At 40.8% G+C, this 20,257-nt stretch overlaps 1 protein-coding gene across 1 annotated transcript in view; it reads right to left on the bottom strand.

The window, feature by feature from the left end:
- LOC122708043 (C4b-binding protein alpha chain-like) overlaps positions 1–7,933 on the bottom strand; it is a 66,551-nt gene extending 58,618 nt beyond the window's left edge. The window contains exons 1-4 of the mRNA XM_043924124.1: positions 7,758–7,933; positions 2,696–2,862; positions 1,339–1,518; positions 276–375 (exon numbers count right to left, since the gene is read on the bottom strand). Coding sequence (XP_043780059.1) covers positions 276–375; positions 1,339–1,518; positions 2,696–2,862; positions 7,758–7,789 — 479 coding nt within the window. The 5' untranslated portion in view covers positions 7,790–7,933. The remainder of the gene's footprint in view (positions 1–275; positions 376–1,338; positions 1,519–2,695; positions 2,863–7,757) is intronic.
- Between the last annotated feature and the right edge of the window lie 12,324 nt (positions 7,934–20,257).

Genomic DNA, 20,257 nt, shown 5'->3' with positions numbered 1-20,257 from the left:
AAAATAAAAGCAAGGTTCAAGCTAACAAGGGCAGTCAGCTGTCTTCTGTATGATAAAGTACTCATTTGTATTCACATATGTAAAAACTAAAAAGATAAATCAAAAACTAAAGTCACTGCCTGTCAGAGGGCAGAGAGGAATGAGGTGGACAGGAAGTAAGAATTCTGGGTGATACCTTTTATATCATTTTATTTTTGAAACACGTGAATGCATTATCTACTTATAAAAAATTAATTGAAAAGAAAAATATTGCTTCTGGGTTGCCTTATACTTACCCCTCTGAGCAGCTGAATTCTATAGTTGAACCGAAAAGAAAATCTGTCTTAACTTCCACTTTCCCATTGGGTAAGTCTCCTAGGTTTCTGCATTGCTTCTCTAGGAGGAAAATGAAAATAATGACTGATTACAATTACTGACAAAGTTTAGGGGTGGGGGGAAGTCTGATTGATTAGCTTTAACTATTCCACATAAACACAGAAAATTTTTTCAAAACTTATTTCTAACCTTGACTTACTGAACTTTATATTTTGAGGAAAAATAAAAGTAAACATCTATCCCATTTTTTGAATATTTTAAGAAGTTTTTAAAAAAGAAAAAATATACTCAGATCTGGTGGCTCAATTAGATCATTGTGATAATAAAGGATGAAAAAGTTATCCATGTAAATATGTTCTAAAAATATATGTTCTTGGTCACAGGGAAACAGAAGAAGAGGAAAAAATTATTTATTTTTACTGTTAGCAAAATGTCTGCATATATTTCCAACTGACTGGCTCCAAATATTATAGGTAATGTTAATTTTGAAGACTACTTTCATCAAAGTAGTCTTTGAATTAAAGAATCTATTAAGTTCTTAAGAGAACTTTCCCCCCATAAAACAAAAGTACACTAGTCATGTATGGATGTGAGAGTTGGACTATAAAGAAAGCTGAGCGCGAAGAACTGATGTTTTTGAACTGTGGTGTTGGAGAAGATGCTTGAGAGTCCCTTGGACTGCAAGGAGATCCAAGCAGTCCATCCTAAAAAAACTTAGTCCTGAATATTCATTGAAAGGACTGATGCTGAAGCTGAAACTCCAATACTTTGGCCACCTGATGGAAGAACTGACTCATTGGAAAAGACCCTGATGTGGGGAAAGATTGAAGGCAGGAGAAGAGGACGACAGAGGATGAGATGGTTGGATGGTATCACCAACTCGATGAACATGAGTTTGAGCAAGTTCTGAGCGTTAGTGATGGACAGGGAAGCGTGGGGTTCTGCGGTCCATGGGGTCTCAAAGAGTCAAACAGAAATGAGCGACTGAACTGACAGGTGAGAAAAATAAACTTTAATACCTACTAGCACAAAAAACATGATAGTCCCATGAGCCTCTATCATTACAAGTAACTGAACTGGAACCGATTCTGCTATAACCAGGCAGGCAGGTGTACTTCAGTGTAATTCCAGTTTTGAAGTCTTTGTTATTCAACTTGTTATTTGGAGAAGCAAACTGTAAATCAGGTGGAGGACCACAATCTCCTGGGTACCAAAATGACAAGGAGAATCAAGTTATAGATTAGGACATAGCACCTCAGTGATTCAATAATAGGACTTTTAGAGCAGAGATCATGCTCTTTTTTTTCATGACTCCTATCAGCCCGCTGTTCAGTGAACACGGTAGACAATCCATAATGCATGTTTGTTGTTTGATAACAATGACAATAATAATGGGAAATGGCAAAAAAATTTCATCCTTCCTCTCCTGTATACGTGATAATTTGTCAGAAAATGGATGAACAGACCCGAATTTCATCATTCTATTAGATTCCCCAATCTACATATTCAGAACACTGGCATTTATACCTTGCCATGTAATCCTATCTTCTTGCCTGAGAAATAATATATATTCTAGCAATAATAGCATTATATAAGATTAGTTAGCTCAGGAGTCAGAAATGAGGAGATATTTCCTTACGTCCTTTTGGACCTTTGGGATTTTGTTCTTTTTCTTTTTTTCCCTCTACTAGCTCTTTTTTAAACTTGTTTTTTAATTGGAGGAAAATTGTTTACAATGTTGTGTTGGTTTCTGCCATACAACAATGCAATCAGCCATAGTTATACATATATCCCCTCTCCCCATCCCACCCCTCTAGGTCATCACAGAGTGCCAGGCTTGGTTCCCTGTGTTACATAGCTACTTCTCACCAGCTATCTATTTTACACATGATTTTGAATAGACTATGTATTTGAAAATAAAATGTTTTTCAAAAAGCATCACAAGGTAGAGATTCATTAAATCCTTAAAAAATGAAGCCTTAATAGTACCTCCCTTGGAATAATTAAATAAAGGGATGGGAGCCTCAGCATAATTACACCCAATTCACTCCTTTCTGAAGAACCACACAGGCAATGAAAGCTTTCCATGGTCAGGTGGCAGGTAATACGTGTTTACTCCAAATCATGATGTATTTTGAGGTTAGATCATTTGAAGAGTCCCTGGAGAGAAAGTTCTAAAAAGGAGTATTAAAAGTGACCATAAGTAAACCTTTAGTGCTGGGGGAACGTAAGGGGTTATAATAAATTTCCCTAAATTTCAAGTGGTCAATTACACTCCACAGTGTTAAAGATGGGTATCTTTTAGACAACCCTTAAAATAGGATGTGTGGATGAACTCAATTGCATGGTGACAGTCTGACCTCATTTTCCCATTACTCACCAAGAACAGAAGCCAACAGACCAGCGACCAAGGTCATTTGTAACAGAGTTGGATCAGAGACTTTCCACAGCCCTGAGAAGGGCCTGGCTGCCGTTTTCCTCTTTGTATCAAGGGCCGCATGTGGAACTCTTGGAGGATGCATGATCTGATGTTTCCTCAATATCTCTCTGTTGGAAGAACTCATCCTAATAAATAGTTATTGAATTTCCCCTTGTAAAGGGCTACAAAAAAATCTCATAGGAACCATCCCTTCAAGGAGATTACAACTGAGTGTAGAAGATAAAACATTAAGCACAAATAATTGCAATCAGTTCAGTTCAGATCAGTCACTCAGTCGTGTCCAACTCATTGCGACCCCATGAATCGCAGCACACCAGGCCTCCCTGTCCATCACCAACTCCCGGAGTTTACCTAAGCTCACGTCCATCAAGTCGGTGATGCCATCCAGCCATCTCATCCTCTGCCATTCCCTTCTCCTCCTGCCCCCAGTCCCTCCCAGCATCAGGGTCTTTTCCAAAGAGTCATCTCTTCGCATGAGGTGACCCAAGTATTGGAGTTTCAGCCTCAGCATCAGTCCTTTCAATGAACACCCAGGACTGATATCCTTCAGGATGGACTGGTTGGATCTCCTTGCAGTCCAAGGGATTCTCAAGAGCCTTCTCCAACACCACAGTTCAAAAGCATCAAGTTTTTGGCGCTCAGCTTTCCTCACAGTCCAACTCTCACATCCATACACGACCACTGGAAAAACCATAGCCTTGACTAGATGGATCTTTGTTGGCAAAGTAATGTCTCTGCTTTTTAATATGCTAGCTAGGTTGGTCATAACTTTCCTTCCAAGGGGTAAGCGTCTTTTAATTTCATGGCTGCAATCACCATCTGCAGTGATTTTGGAGTCCAAAAAAATGAAGTCTGACACTGTTTCCACTGTTTCTCCATTTATTTGCAGAGTACATCATGAGAAACGCTGGGCTGGAAGAAGCACAAGCTGGAATCAAGATTGCCAGGAGAAATATCAATAACCTCAGATATGCAGATGACACCACCCTTATGGCAGAAAGTGAAGAGGAACTAAAAAGCCTCTTGATGAAAGTGAAGGAGGAGAGTCAAAAGTTGGCTTAAAGCTCAACATTCAGAAAACTAAGATCATGGCATCTGGTTCCATCACTTCATGGCAAATAGATGGGGAAACAGTGGAAACAGTGTCAGACTTTATTTTTTTGGGCTCCAAAATTTTCAATAATAGATAGCATATATCTGTTTCAGGAGCATGTTCAGGAGGATAGTTAATGCCAGGTAAAGAAATGGGAGTGGGCTTTATGGACATGGCTGCATCTGAGGTGGCAGATACTGCTATGAAATTGGAAGCACTGGATGCAAGCATTTCATTTCTAAATGAAAATATAGAAAAACATAGCAGTAGGTATAGAAGATAAAGATTATTTGTGGGCAACAATAATTATTGCTTCCATTTTTTTTTTGGCAGGTAAGGAATGTGTGAAGGAGACAAAATGGTGAAAGATGGACTGATTAGAACTGGGATTTATTGAGTTTTCAGTGCCAAGATTAGGAGTTTGGATAGGAAATGGACAGCCACTGATTTTTTTAAGTGACATGATTACTGTGCTTTTGGGATCACTATGACAGCTGTGAACAAGATAGATTGAAAGAGGCGGAGAGAGGAGACAGGGAGATTAAGAAAATTATTGCAGATGACCAGATAAACCAGTGGAGATGCTCTGAACAAGGAAATGGCACAGGAATTAGGGAAGTAGAAGCAAATGAAAGAAAAGTGAGAAATGATGAGATAGAGGAAAGGAGTTATACCTATTGATCTATCTATTATTTACCAACTTATATATTTATCTATAGCTATGTAAGTTTCTCATGGCAGCTATCAACAAGAACAGTAATCCTCTGGGTCAATTCAAAATTTTCAAAGCATCGGTTTTGCCACCAAAAAGAAAGGAAAGAGAGGGAAAGAGAGGAGAGGGGGAGGAAGGAAGGAAGGAAGGAAGGAGGAAAGGGGAGAGGCATTGCTGGTGTTTTTCTTGGTTCTGGTCATTCATTAATCAGAGACCTCTTTAATGGCCAGCCCTATTGTGTCATTTTTACCCTATGATTGTGGGATAAAACCTCACATACCCCTAGCTTACTTAAAAATAGTCCTTATATCTAAAGTGATATATAAAATTGTTGTTGTTTAATCACTATGTCACGTCCAACTCTTTGTGATCACACGGACTGTAGCCTGCCAGGCTCCTCTGTCAGTGGCATTTCCCAGGCAAGAATACTGGAGAGGGTTACCATTTCTTTCTCCAGAGTATCTTCCCAACCCAGGGATCAAACCTGCATCTCCTGCTTGTTTATCACTCTTTACCACTGAGTCACATGGGAAGCCTGATATATGAAATTAACTTTTAGTAAAATACAAAATTTCACTTTTTACTCTAAAACCTGACATAGATTGAGATGGTTTCATATTACCATTAATCCTCAATTATACTAATTGTCAGCAGGTGCTCACTTAAGTCAAAGCAGTTTTCTCGCTATTTTTCCCAAAGCTTTCACTTTGCTCCCTGCTAGGGGGGAGCTTATAGTACCTCTCACATTGTACGCAGCAGCTTAACTCTCTTTTTTTCCCAAATGTATACACAGTTTGTTATGTGATAAAGGTAGCATTTCAAGTAAGGGTAGAAAGATGAATTTTTACAATGAATAGTGTTCACCATTCAGAAAACTAAGATCATGTCATCCAGTCCCATCACTTCATGGCAGATAGATGGGGAAACAGTGGCTGACTTTATTTTGGGGGGCTCCAAAATCACTGCAGATGGTGACTGCAGCCATGAAATTAAAAGACGCTTACTCCTTGGAAGGAAAGTTATGACCAACCTAGACAGCATATTAAAAAGCAGAGACATTACTTTGCCAACAAAGATCCATCTAGTCAAGGCTATGGTTTTTCCAGTGGTCATGTATGGATGTGAGAGTTGGACTATAAAGAGAGCTGAGCACCGAAGAGTTGATGCTTTTGAACTTTGGTGTTAGAGAAGACTCTTGAGAGTCCCTTGGACTGCAAGGAGATCCAACCAGTCCATCCTAAAGAATATCAGTCCTGGGTGTTCATTAGAAGGACTGACGCTGAAGGTGAAACTCCAATACTTTGGCCACCTCATTGTGGCTTTTAGTACATTTCCAGAGTTGTATAGCCATTACCATCATCTGATTTTTGAATATTTTTATCACTCCCAAAGAAACGCTATACCTATTAGCAGTCACTCCCCATTTCTGTCTCCCTCCCAAGCCCTGGAGACCACTAACTTACTTTCTGTCTCTGTGGATCTATCTATTCTAGACTCTTCATGTAAATGGAATCATATAGTATGTGGGGTTTCGTGCCTGGCTTCCTTCACTTAGTATAGTGTTTTAGGGCTCATCGCTATCATAACTTTAGTGCTTCATTCCTTTTTGTGACTGAAGAGTATTCTGCTATATGACTATTCCACCTTTTGTTTATCCATTCTTTAGCTGATGGACATTTGCATTGTTTCCACTTTTGAGCTATTAGGAATAATTCTGCTATGGACATTCATGTACATTTTTTGTGTGTAGACACTTGTTTTCTTTTTTTCTTGGGTGTATTTCCTTTTTTCTAGGACTAGAATTGCTGGATCATACAGTGACTCTAGGTTTAATATGTTGATGAGCTGCCAAATAATTTTCAAAAGTGACTACATCATTTTACATTCCCAGCATCAGTGAATGAGGGCTTCAGTTTCTCCCCATTATCCCTCAACACTTGCAATTGGTTGTCCTTTTTAATTTAGCCACCTTAGTATGTATGAAGTAGTACCTTATTGTGGGTTTGATTTACATTTCTCTAATGCCTACTGATGTTGAATATTTGTATGTACTTATTATTATACAGATATCTTCTTTAAAGAAATCTCTATTAAAATCATTTGCTCATTTCTAATTGGGTTAATTGTCTTTCTGTTTCTAAGTTGTACGAGGTCTTTTTATATTCTGGATACAAGTCACTTGTCATTCTGTGGGATTTCCATTTATTCTTGATATTATCTTTTGAAGCACAAATACTTTTAATTTAGATGAATTTTTTATTTCTTTTTAAATGTTGTTGTTTATATATCAAAGAAACTATTGCCTAACTCAACGTGAAGATTTACTCCTGTGATTTCTTCAAAGTGTTTCATAGTTTTAGTTCTTCTGCTTGTCTGAGATCCATTCTGAGTTTTTGTTTTTGTTTCTTTTTTTTTTAATGCTTCTGCTTATTCTAGTTACTTTACTTTTGCTCTCCTTTTACTACCAGTTTAAGTCAGAACAGGATGCAACCAAGGAAAGGAGTGAGTGAATGAATGAATTGGCAACCAAAATGCAACTATGCCATGTCAACCAAGGTAGAAGAGCACTCCAAGGCAGAAGAGAACAATGCCAATTACAGAAGGTGAGGGAGAGAAAAGAGGTGAGGAAGATTATGATTTCTTGCTTAAAAGACTGAATAGAGGGTTACCAGTAACCACTTATTATCTACAAATCTTTGCTTTCAAAGACTGATGACAGGTGGATGAAATCGCCAAAGAGAAACCTAACACATTTGCTGAATGTAGGCTCTGAAAACCAGACCTCCTGTGTCCTACTTTCTCACTGGACCACCCTTGTCTTTCCAGCAAATATGAGTTACTTCCAGCTTCTTCTTCCAGACGTGAGACATAGGCAGAAAACTAACAAACACACATATTTTAGAATCAGTAAAAATAGCATCTTACACTCCTGATTTACTTTACAATTTACTTCATTGGCAAGCATTATTCTCTCCCCCATCTATAAGTAAATAATCAAGACTTCAAAATTTTTTAAATACTTTTCAAGTCCCACAAACTGTTTTCTTTCTACCACAAAACACAGGAATCCTGAAAAGATTTCTGATGAACAGACACTTGATTATTTCTCTCTGCCTTATCCTTTGAAGCCTTCACTCCTCAGACAAAAACATCGGGCTCTTCCTTAAGGTAATCTGAGTGCTTAGTAAATTACTTACCTGTAGGTTTCTGAATGAGAGACAGACTCCATAGTGTTGCCTTGATTTCTTTCTCTCAGAATGAGTTACCTTTGATCTCAGATATTCTTAGCTCTTTCTACAACAGCATTTATCACAACATCCTTGCCTTTCAAGCAAGTGCTCAGCTTAAAATCCTCTGAGTTCCAGCGATGTGATTGGTGCCTGGCTGGTCAGGTAAAAATGAGCGGGTGGCATAGATAAGAAGTAACCGTTAATTGTCCCTGCAAATGATTAACTGCAGAAAACAGTGGCAGTGGATATTTAATTTCCTCCTTCCCTTTAGCCAGTTTTCAAATTGATAACATGTGATAGTAGTTCATTGTTCCTTTTGCTTACCTTACCCATGAGGGATAATTAGAAGGATGATTCCCATGACCTAACCAAAAACCAAACAGTGTTCACTGGGAAAGAAAAGGTAGAACTGGAGGCTAGGAAAGCTGGATTTATGATATCTTCTCATCTTGGGGTCTGGATTTTATTTTCTGAAAAATGAAAGCATTAAAACCTGCTACTTCTAACTCAGAGTGTTAGATGAAGAACTAGCTCCTATAATTAAGTTTAAACAATGCATAAATAAAATCCACCTTAAAGCTCATCTCGAAGCAAGGTCCGATGCTGTAAAGAGCAATATTGCATAGGAACCCAGAATTTTAGGTTCATGAATCAAGGCAAATTGGAAGTGGTCAAACAGGAGATGGCAAGAGTGAATGTTGACATTCTAGGAATCAGCGAACAAAAATGGACTGGAGTGGGTGGATTTAACTCAGATGACCATTATATCTACTACTGTGGGCAGGAACCCCTTAGAAGAAATGGAGTAGCCATCATGGTCAACAAAAGAGTCCAAAATGCAGTACTTGGATGCAATCTCAAAAATGACAGAATGATCTCTGTCCATTTCCAAGGCAAACCATTCAATATCACAGTAATCCAAGCCTATATCCCAACCAGTAATGCTGAAGAAGCTGAAGTTGAACGGTTCTATGAAGACCAACAAGACCTTTCAGAACTAACACCCAAAAAAGATGTCCTTCTCATTACAGGGGACTGGAATGCAAAAGTAGGCAGTCAAGAAACACCTGGAGTAACAGGCAAATTTGGCCTTGGAGTACGGAATGAAGCAGGGCAAAGGCTAATAGAGTTTTGCCAAGAGAACGCACTGGTCATAGCAAACACCCTCTTCCAACAACACAAGGGAAGACTCTACACATGGACATCACCAGATGGTCAACACTGAAGTCAGACTGATTATATTCTTTGTAGCCAAAGATGGAGAAGCTCTATACAGTCAGCAAAAACAAGACCGGGAGCTGACTGTGGATCAGATCATGAACTTCTTCTTGCCAAATTCAGACTTAAATTGAAGAAAGTAGGGAAAACCACTAGACCATTCAGGTATGACCTAAATCAAATCCCTTATGACTATACAGTGGAAGTGAGAAATAGATTTAAGGGACTATATCTGATAGAGAGCCTGATGAACTATGGACAGAGGTTCGTGACATTGCAGAGGAGACAGGGATCAAGACCACCCCCATGGAAGAGAAATGCAAAAAGGCAAAATGGTTGTCAGAGGCCGCCTTACAAATAGCTGTGAGAAGAAGAGAAGCGAAAAGCAAAGGAGAAAAGAAAAGATATTCTCATTTGAATGCAGAGTTCCAAAGAAAAGCCAGGAGAGATAAGAAAGCCTTCCTCAGCGATCAATGCAAAGAAATAAAGGAAAACAACAGAATGGGAAAGACTAGAGATCTCTTCAAGAAAATTAGAGATACCAAGGGAACATTTCACACAAAGATGGGTTCGATAAAGGACAGAAATGGTATGGACCTAACAGAAGCAGAAGATATTAAGAAGAGGCGGCAAAAATACACAGAAGAACTGTACAAAAGAAGATCTTCACGACCCAGATAATCACAATGGTATGATCACTCACCTAGAGCCAGACATCTTGGAATGTGAAGGCAGGTGGGCCTTAGAAAGCATCACTACAAACAAAGCTAGTGGATGTGATGGAATTCTAGTTGAGTTATTTCAAATCCTGAAAGATGATGCTGTGAAAGTGCTGCACTCAATATGCCAGCAAATTTGGAAAGCTCAGCAGTGGCCACAGGACTGGAAAAGGTCAGTTTTCATTCCAGTCCCAAAGAAAGGCAATCCCAAAGAATGCTCAAACTACTGCACAATTGCACTCATCTCACACGCTAGTAAAGTAATGCTCAAAATTCTCCAAGCCAGGCTTCAGCAATACATGAACCGTGAACTTCCAGAGGTTCAAGCTGGTTTTAGAAAAGGCAGAGGAACCAGACATCAAATTGCCAACATCTGCTGGATCATAGAAAAAGCAAGAGAGTTCCAAAAAGCATCTATTTCTGCTTTATTGACTCTGCCAAAGCCTTTGACTGTGTGGATCACAATAAACTGTGGGAAATTCTTTAAGAGATGGGAATACCAGACCACCTGACCTGCCTCTTGAGAAACCTATATGCACATCAGAAAGCAACAGTTAGAACTGGACATGTGTCAACAGACTGGTTCCAAATAGGAAAAGGAGTATGTCAAGGCTGTGTATTGTCACCCTGCTTATTTAACTTATACGCAGAGCACATCATGAGAAATGCTGGAAGAAGCACAAGCTGGAATCAAGATTGCCAGGAGAAATATCAATAGCCTCAGATATGCAGAAACTAAAGGCCTGCATGGACATGTCTACACATGGACATCACCAGATGATCAACTGGTGAAGAGGAACTAAAAAGTGAAGAGGAACTAAAAAGCCTCTTGATGAAAGTGAAAGAGGAGAGTCAAAAGTTGGCTTAAAGCTCAACATTCAGAAAACTAAGATCAAGGCATCTGGTCCCATCACTTCATGGGAAATAGATGGGGAGACAGTGGAAACAGTGTTAGATTTTTTTTTTTTTGGGGGGGGGAGGGGGCTCTAAAATCACTGCAGATGGTGACTGCAGCCATGAAATTAAAAGACGCTTACTCCTTGGAAGGAAAGTTATGACCAACCTAGATAGAATATTAAAAAGCAAAGACATTACTTTGCCAACAAAGGTCTGTCTAGTCAAGGCTATGGTTTTTCCAGTGGTCATGTATGGATGTGAGAGTTGGACTGTGAGGAAAGCTGAGTGCCGGAAAATTGATGCTTTTGAACTGTGGTGTTGAATAAGACTCTTGAGAGTCCCTTGGACTGCAAGGAGATCCAACCAGTCCATCCTAAAGGAGATCAGTCCTGGGTGTTCATTGGAAGGACTGATGCTGAAGCTGAAACTCCAGTACTTTGGCCACCTCATGTGAAGAGTTGACTCATTGGAAAAGACCCTGATGCTGGGAGGGACTGGGGGCAGAAGGAGAAGGGGATGACAGAGGATGAGATGGCTGGATGGCATCACTGACTCAATGGGCATGAGATTGAGTAAACTCCGGGAGTTGGTGATGGACAGGGAGGCCTGGCGTGCTGTGATTCATGAGGTCGCAAAGAGTCAGACACGACTGAGAGACTGAACTGAACTGACTAAAGCTCATCTCACCAGCAGCAATTGAGATAGTGCATGAATGCGTGTGCTAAGTCGCTTCAGTCATGTCCGACTCTTGGCGACCCCATGGACTGTACCCTGCCAGGCTCCTCTGTCCATGTGTTTCTCCAGGCAAGAATACTGGAGTGGGTTGCCATGCATTCCTCTAGGGGATCTTCCTGACCCAGGGATCCAACCTGTGTCTCTTGTGTCTCCTGCATTGGTAGGTGGATTCTTTTACCACTGAGCCACCTGGGAAGCCCATAATATACATTGTATGATCCAGATTATAAAAAGAAATAAATCAACCCCTAGCTTGTAATTGGACTTCCTGGGTGACTCGGTGGTTAAAGGTCCACTTGCCAAAGTAGGAGACGAAGGTTCAAACCCTAGGTTGGGAAGGTCCCCTGGAGAAGGAAATGGCAACTCACTCCAGTATTTTTGCCTGGAAAATTCCATGGATGGAGGAACCTGGCAGGCTACAGTCCACGGGGTTGCAAATAGTCGGACATGACTCAAGTGACTGAGCACGCAAACTAGTAATTAAGGATGCACACTTATTTATAAAACTATAAATAACAGAAAGGAAGTGACCACCACACATCAAGAGAGCGGTGATATTTGAAAAAAAAAAAAAAGTGATAGGACAATGATGGAGGCATGAGGAAATCATATAAGACAAAGTTGTGGCAGACAGAATTGAAGCCTTTCTGAAATAAGTTGGAGATATATTTCGGAGGTGGATAGAAACCGAATAGATAAGAAATACTATGATATTGAACCAGAGTCTCCTACATGCTGAATATGAGCAGCTATACTGTCTTAGTTTCCAAACACTCTTGGAAGATTTGCATTCAAAAGTGAGGGCTTGATAAAAACCATCACATAGGTACATTGACTGTTGTCTAAGACCAAATTTGTTGCTGGAGATTAAAGCGTGATACAAATGTCATCACTAAACATTGGTATCCTCAAATATTACCCGTAGCAAAGGCTCTGACTGTAACTGCCCTCTTACAGGAGTCAAATCCTCTGAGGGCTTTGTAATTTTAGTGTGAGGGCACTTATGCCTTTGCTGATGAGATCTTTCATATTGTCTCCTTTGTAGCAAAACTTCAGAAGTAAGGGTTAGAATCCCCAGTCTGCTCCTTATGATTCTCACTCTGCCCCTTGGTCATTTTGTTCACTATTCACTCTTCTGATATGTCCTCCTCCATGCAGGCAATCCTTGAAGATTGCTTTTATCTATGGATTTTTTGTGTTTTCAGTAACTCCTTTGGGAGCATTCTAAATGTCCATGAAGAATCACATATTTGGGAGGTATAAAGCTTTTAAGCATAATATCAAAGGTGAAAACAAAGGGGGAAAATGCTTAACTCAAATATAAATTTTATACCACTCACACCTCAAACGGTAGAAAAGATAATAATTGAAACATATACAACAAATTAAGATTTAATGCTATAAAGAGAAAAAGACTTCTTTACAAATCATTCCAAAAATAGAACTGGCATATAAAAGTGTGAACAAGGAACAAGTCAATCAAAATAGAAGATATTTCACAGGTTGGGTTAACCAATGAATAGTTCATACATTCAGTTCCCTGGGAAATAGACTCAAACGTGGAGGCTGCATGCAGGTGGGTCATTCAGGAGTCCTTTCAGGAACAATGCCTTAAAGGCATGCTGGGGACATGATAGGGTGGAGGGAAAAGCTGACCTGGGAAGCAGTGGCATCAGCCGTTACAGAAGGTCCCCCAGGCACTCAAAAGATGGAAGATCAAGGTCAAGGGAGCTGAGCCTTTGAAACACTACATCAACCTGTGAATGATTATCAGATGCCCTCAAGGAGAGATTGCAAATTTAGGTGAGGTAGTTCCCCCAAAATGCCATATGGTGGTTAAAAATGCAGATTCTCAGGCTCTAACCCTTAAGGAAATACATCTGGTAAGGCTTCGAGGATCTGAAATATTCCTGAAATGGCCCTAGTGATTCTCATATGCAACAAGTTGGGGAACCACAAATCTAACGGAGATGCTATTTATTCATTTCTCTATGTATTCCATGGTCTATCTTTGTTTCAAAATAGAGCTTTAGTAGCTATTTATCTGAATATCAGTAGCTTCAGTTCAGTTCAGTTCAGTGCCTCAGTCATGTCTGACTCTTTGCTACCCCATGAATTGCAGCACACCAGGCCTCCCTGTCCATCACCAACTCCCGGAGTTTACTCAAACTCATGTCCATCGAGTCGGTGATGCCATCCATCCATCTCATCCTTCAGTAGCTTACCTCCTTGCAAATGCATCAATCTCAACTTATTCTTTAATAGATCAACCAACTCAGTTCTTATAAAAGGCTATACATTTGGCTATTGAAAGAAGAGCTTTGCAGTTGGTGTTGTCCATGATGTTATTCAGTTTCTTATAAAGTAACCTGAGATCAATTTTAATTTTCTATTTAATATTACCTGTTTTAGTAAGAGCAAATAAGGTCCTCTGTCAGAAATGTTTAATTTTATCAACCAACAGGAAATATATAACCACTGTATTTCTCATTTTTTCCTTGATGGAAAGTTAAGATTATGAATCTAAGTTTTGGGACTTCCCTGGCAGTCCAGTGGTTAAGACTCCTCACTTCCACTGCTGGGGGCATGGGTTCAGTCCCTGGTTGGGGAACTACAATCCCACATGCCGTGTGGTGCAGTCAAAAATTAAAATAAGTAAATAAACCTAAATTTTAGTAAATTTTCTGCTTCTCTTCCAGCATTTCCTTCTTTATAGACTTAACTCTGAAGCAATCATAGAGTGTCTTGACTTCACATTTCTGTTTTAGCAACTTTAAAGTATAAATTCTCTGCCAGTTGGGACTTCCCTGCTGGCCCAGTGGTTAAGACTCTGAGCTCCCAATGCAGGGGGCCCAGGTTCAATCCCTGGTCAGGGAACTAGATCCCACATGCTGCAACTAAGACCTGGTGCAGCCAAATAAATGAATAAATATTAAAAAAAAAAAAAAAATTCTCTGCCAGTTATCACTGTACTGCCCTTTGGCTCCAATGACAGACAACTGTGATAATGAACATTTCCCCTTCGCAGTGAGCCTGATGCTAAACTTTCTCAGTAGAGGGTGCTAAAGGAACAATGTAGGAAGAAGGTATCTCCTGCTGTTTCCTGCTGCTTCACAGTGGGTTAGCATTGTGAGTGTGAGGTTATCTAGCAGCAGTCAGCCCCAGTCCTTGCCCAGAATGCAGAATATCAAGGTAATTTTGCAGCCCTGAGTTGGCTTGGCCACCAGCTTCCTATAGGTTCTCCTGCCAGGGATGCTATACCCGCCCTTTTGCCATACCAGCACTGTCTGCATGTCCACACACCTGGCTGCCAGGTGCCACATGCCTGCACCAGTCTGTCCTCTGGGCTTGCACCTGGGCTCCCTGTCACTCTGCACACCTGTGCTCCTAGACGCCACGGGCAGCCACTGCACAGAGAATGCTCTAGTGCCCCGGCCAGCTGCAGGCCCACAAGCACAGTCACCAGCCGCAGCTCAGCTAGGCTCTGCCTGCACTCCTAAGAGCTGGCTTCTGCAGACCAGCTCCGATTTAGGCAACTTACTGAACTTCTCTGGCATCTAGTAGGTTACAATTATGCCTTTTCCAACAAGATCTAAACCCAAACATCAGAAAAGGTCCCCCTTTGAAGTTTGTCCTGCTTGAGTACCTTCCTGCAGCCTTCGGGAACCATGTAGAGTTTTCTTATAGCCTTAAGTTTCTCTTTCATCAAAATTTAACCATTCTTTATATTAAACTTTCCCCATTAAAATCACTGTGTTGTTTTTTTCTTTCCAGATTAGACCCAGATGGATACATGTACATTTTGGTATACATTAAAAATGGATATAATTTAAAACTTATAATACCCAAGCTTCTGTCAGGTGAGCTAGATGACACCTAAAGGCTTTAAGAAAAACAAATATTTTCGGAAATAAAAATTTTTAATTATGTAAATTCATGTAGCATATTTCAATATATTTCGAACATAGGAAGGAGAACTCATCAAATTTCTAAATCTGCAAATAGGCTCATTATCATACCAGAAAATTGATTATTTGCCTTAAATCACTGAAAGAAAAGACTAAGAAGATTAATTCCTGAATGCAGATGAATTTTAGAAAATAACATGCCCCGCTTTTGGTTCCCATAAATACAAAATGGCAGTACAATCAATATAGTCTACCTTTAGCTAATATTTTTCTTGACAGAAACTCTGGTTTATCAATTTGCTTCTCCCCAAGGTTATCAAATCTAAAATAGAAATAATTCACTTTGTTGTAATTCATTTTCCTGTGGTCAGAGAATATTTTGGCTTTGTAGTTGACTTCTCTTAGGCTGAACTAAACTTTAGCACCAAATTAACATTTCACATAACTGTATACACTTTTTACTCACAATATAATTATTCGGCACTACTATGAGCAAACCTCTGAGTGAAATAACAAAGATGAACTAATCATAGTCGAAGGGAAAACGCTGTTAAAGAGACAAATGCAAAACATCTGCATTCCAAGAAAGGGAGCAATTATCTAAGCAAAGAATGAAAGTTCTCTCACTGTTGAGAGTGCAAAAGTAATGTGATGGAAATAAGCTGAGGAGATGGAGGGAGAAAACAGAATTCAAAGAGAATATAGAAGCAGTAATCTTTTCACCTTGCATGATAGAAGTTCAAATGAACAAGCAGGCAGAAGGCCAGAAGCCGCTTCTCTGGAGACCTGGGACAGAAGCAGAGAAGACACCGATAAACACTAATATTGGGGGATTCCCTACCTGTATTTGGGCTGCCCTGGTGGCTCCGCTGGGAAAGAATCTGCCTGCAATGCGGGAGACCTGGGTTCGATCCCTGGGTTGGGAAGATCCCCTGGAGAAGGGAAAGGCTACCCACTCCAGTATTCTGGCCTGGAGAATTCTACGGACTGTATAGGCCATGGGGCGGCAAAGAGTCGGACACAACGGAGCAACTTCCACTGTCACCCTGTACTTGTCAGGAAATAGGACATCCGAAAGCTCAGTGGCTCGAAGTAGAAATGTATTTGTCTTTGATGAAAGAGGAGGCATAAAGGCATTTAGGATGGTCAGCTGTTCTGACCACATGATGGACTGTGGAGAAGTTAGCCAAGATGGCATGTTCAGGCTCTCTCGCCCCACATTTTGGACATAATGGCTGTGTAACAGCTGACCTAAGTTGTAGCCCCGCGCATGACTATCTTGTGCTGCGCAGATACATGAGCTCCACCCATGAAGTGGCGTGAGTTTCTGCTGCGTCATGGCCGTGACCGTTGGGTCAGCCACAAGCGGAGAGAATATAGTGTGAATACTGCCACGGCTGCTGCATCAGCCGGGAGAGCCCACTGTTACGGCTGTTGAGTGTAAGGAAAGCAGAAGTAACGCCATGGCAGGCAGCTTAGATTAGGAGTAGGCCTTCCTACTTCTGGGTGGTAAGATTATCAGGCCACCTGGATACAACCAATTAGCTTTCGCTTAACACTGACCGCTGTTTGCCAATTAGGAAATTAGGAACTGGGCGGAAACCCCCGGGAAAGCCCCGCGCGCGCGAAAGTTTTGACCAATGAAATTGCTTTGCAAACTTGTAACCAATCCGCTTAAACCAACTACCAACGGCGTGTGCTCACCCTATAAATTAGTGTAACAGCTTGGGCTCGGGGCTCTCTGACCCTGCACCACTGCATTGGTTGCGGCAGAGGCCCTGGCTCGAGTCAGTAACAAACTTCCCTTTTTGCGAGTTGCATTGTCTTGGAAGCCTTCTCTCTTCCCGCTCGGGGATTCGGACATCGGGCATAACATTGAGTCAGCCAGGAGAGCAGCTGTGTTGTGTTATGTCTGCTGCTACAGCTGTGGCGCCAGCCAGAAGAGAATGAACAAGTCTGTAGTCCCTGCGGTTCTGGCATCTTCTTTCACCCTCCCAGCTCCCACCTTGCCCAGTGCAGACGGTGTGAGCAGCAAGACAGCTGGCACTGTGAACAGGATGACGAGCAGTAGTTCAACCAAAGCCCAGATTCCTTCTGCCTTGTTGCTTCAGCATCCCGCAGGATGCTGTCCCCCGAAGCACGGCGGAAACTGGCTCACCAGCAATATATTTGCATTTCAGCCCTTACTCTGGGGATAAAGGAAGCAAAGCGCAAGCAGCTAGCTTCTTACTCCCCACCCCTTCCCACGTTTACCAAGGTATAATCGACGTATACTACCGCCTAGGTTTAAAGTGTACAGCATAATGATTTGATTTATATACATCACCAAACTATTATCACAGTAAGTTTAGCGAATATCCATCATCTCATACAGATACAAAATTTTAAAAATAGAAAAAAAAATTTCTTGTGATAAAAACCCTTAAGGTTTACTCTGGTAACACTTTCATATATAACATACAGCAGTGCTATTTATATTTATTATGTAGTACATTACATCCCTGTGTGTGAATGTACTCAGTGGTGTCTGACTCCTTGTGACCCCATGGACTGTAGCCTGCCAGGCTCCTCTATCCATGGAATTTTCCTGACAAGAATACTGGCGCAGGTTGCCATTTCCTCCTCCTGACCCAGTGATTGAACCTGTAGCTCTTGAGTCTCCTGCAGATTCTTCACCACCTTGCAAGCCCACATCACATCCCTAGTGCAGATTTATCTTATTACTGGAAGTGTGTACCTCTTGACTGCTTTCATCCGATTCCCTCTGCCATCTCAATCTGATCTCTTTTTCTTTGTTAGTTTCTGAAGTATATTGATTTACAATAACACTATGGACAATAAACTGTGGAAAATTCTGAAAGAGATGGGAATACCAGACCACCTGACCTGCCTCTTGAGAAACCTATATGCACATCAGAAAGCAACAGTTAAAACGGGACATGGAACAACAGACTGGTTCCAAATAGGAAAAGGAGTATGTCAAGGCTGTGTATTGTCACCCTGCTTATTTAACTTATATGCAGAGTACATCATGAGAAACGCTGGGCTGGAAGAAGCACAAGCTGGAATCAAGATTGCCAGGAGAAATATCAATAACCTCAGATATGCAGATGACACCACCCTTATGGCAGAAAGTGAAGAGGAACTAAAAAGTCTCTTGATGAAAGTGAAAGAGGAGAGTGGAAAAGTTGGCTTAAAGCTCAACATTCAGAAAACTAAGATCAAGGTATCTGGTCCCATCACTTCATGGGAAATAGATGGGGAGACAGTGGAAACAGTGGCTGACTTTATTCTTTGGGGCTCCAAAAGTACTGCAGATGGTGACTGCAGCCAAGAAATTAAAAGACACTTACTCCTTGGAAGGAAAGTTATGACCAACCTAGATAGCATATTAAAAAGCAGAGACATTACTTTGCCAACAAAGGTCTGTCTAGTCAAGGCTATGGTTTTTCCAGTGGTCCTGTAGGGATGTGAGATTTGGACTGTGAAGAAAGCTGAGAGCCAAAGAATTGATGCTTTTGAACTGTGGTGTTGAATAAGACTCTTGAGAGTCCCTTGGACTACAAGGAGATCCAACCAGTCCATCCTAAAGGAGATCAGTCCTGGGTGTTCATTGGAAGGACTGATGCTGAAGCTGAAACTCCAGTACTTTGGCCACCTCATGCGAAGAGTTGACTCATTGGAAAAGATCCTGATGCTGGGAGGGATTGGGGTCAGGAGGAGAAGGGGATGACAGAGGATGAGATGGCTGGATGGCATCACCAACTCGATGGGCATGAGATTGAGTAAACTCCGGGAGTTGGTGATGGACAGGGAGGCCTGGCGTGCTGTGATTCATGAGGTCGCAAAGAGTCGGACACGACTGAGCAACTGTACTGAACTGATGGTAGTTCCTGTTACACAACATGATGACTTAATATTTCTAAACATTTCAAAATGATCACCATGATAAGAATAGTTAGAAAATGTCATTATACAAGAATTTAACATAGTTACTGACTATATTCCCCATATTATGCATTTCATACAGGTGGCTAATTTATTCTACAATGTGAAGTTTATACCTTGTGAAGGTGAAAGCTGCTCAGTCGTGTCCGACTCTTTGCGACCCCATGGACTATACTGTCCAGGGAATTTTCCAGGCCAGAATACTGGAGTGAGTAGCCGTTCCCATCTCCAGAGGATCTTCCCACCACAGGAATCGAACCCAGGTCTCCCACACTGCAGGGGGATTCTTTACCAGCTGAGACACCAGGGAAGCCCTTGTTCCTTTTAATCCCCCTCATCTGTTTATTTCCCTCCCCTACCCCTCTCCCCTCTGGTAACCACCTATTCATTCTCTGTATCTCTGACTTTGTCAAGCAGCTTCTTTTCTAAGTAAGTGATCAGGAAGTTGTATTCATTAGAAAGTTGCTCCAAGATAGGTTCTAGTGAAAAGTGATGTGTTCAACTGATATTTAAAATGATGAACCAGAAGTGGTTCTGTTTCTTAAAATCAAAGGGAGGGGTCTTAATATAGAAAAACACTTAGCAATCTGTGTTATGACAACAATTTAATTGTAAATACCTCACCTGTACCTTCAGACTACAAGCAAGACTACAGTCAGCAAAATTTGTTCATATACACAGAACTTTAAATGAGATTATTCAGGCCTCAATCTTCAGTGACCATGTTCATTAATAAAAGTTTGCAGGGAGAAAGATAACACTCCTCTATTACAAATAGCTGCATGAAGACAGAATGAATCTAGGTAGGAAAAAACAGGCAGTACTTTTTTTAAGAGAGAAGAATAGAAATCTTTTGGAAAATGTTATTAAATGTTCTTAAAAGAAACTGAAAATCAACAAAAGGTTTGGAATATAAAGCCAAGGAAACCTCCTAAGAAGTGTGTGTAAGAATGAAGATAGAAAACATAGGAAAGGTAAACCATCAACCAATCAACAAGGAAATCCAATTATCAGACAAATTAGACTTCCAGTAAGAGATAAA

This window comes from Cervus elaphus, chromosome 14, assembly GCF_910594005.1.
Source record: "Cervus elaphus chromosome 14, mCerEla1.1, whole genome shotgun sequence".
NCBI lineage: Eukaryota > Metazoa > Chordata > Mammalia > Artiodactyla > Cervidae > Cervus > Cervus elaphus.
The sequence above is the reverse complement of the archived record's forward strand: the minus strand, read 5'-3'. Positions and strand labels throughout refer to the sequence as shown.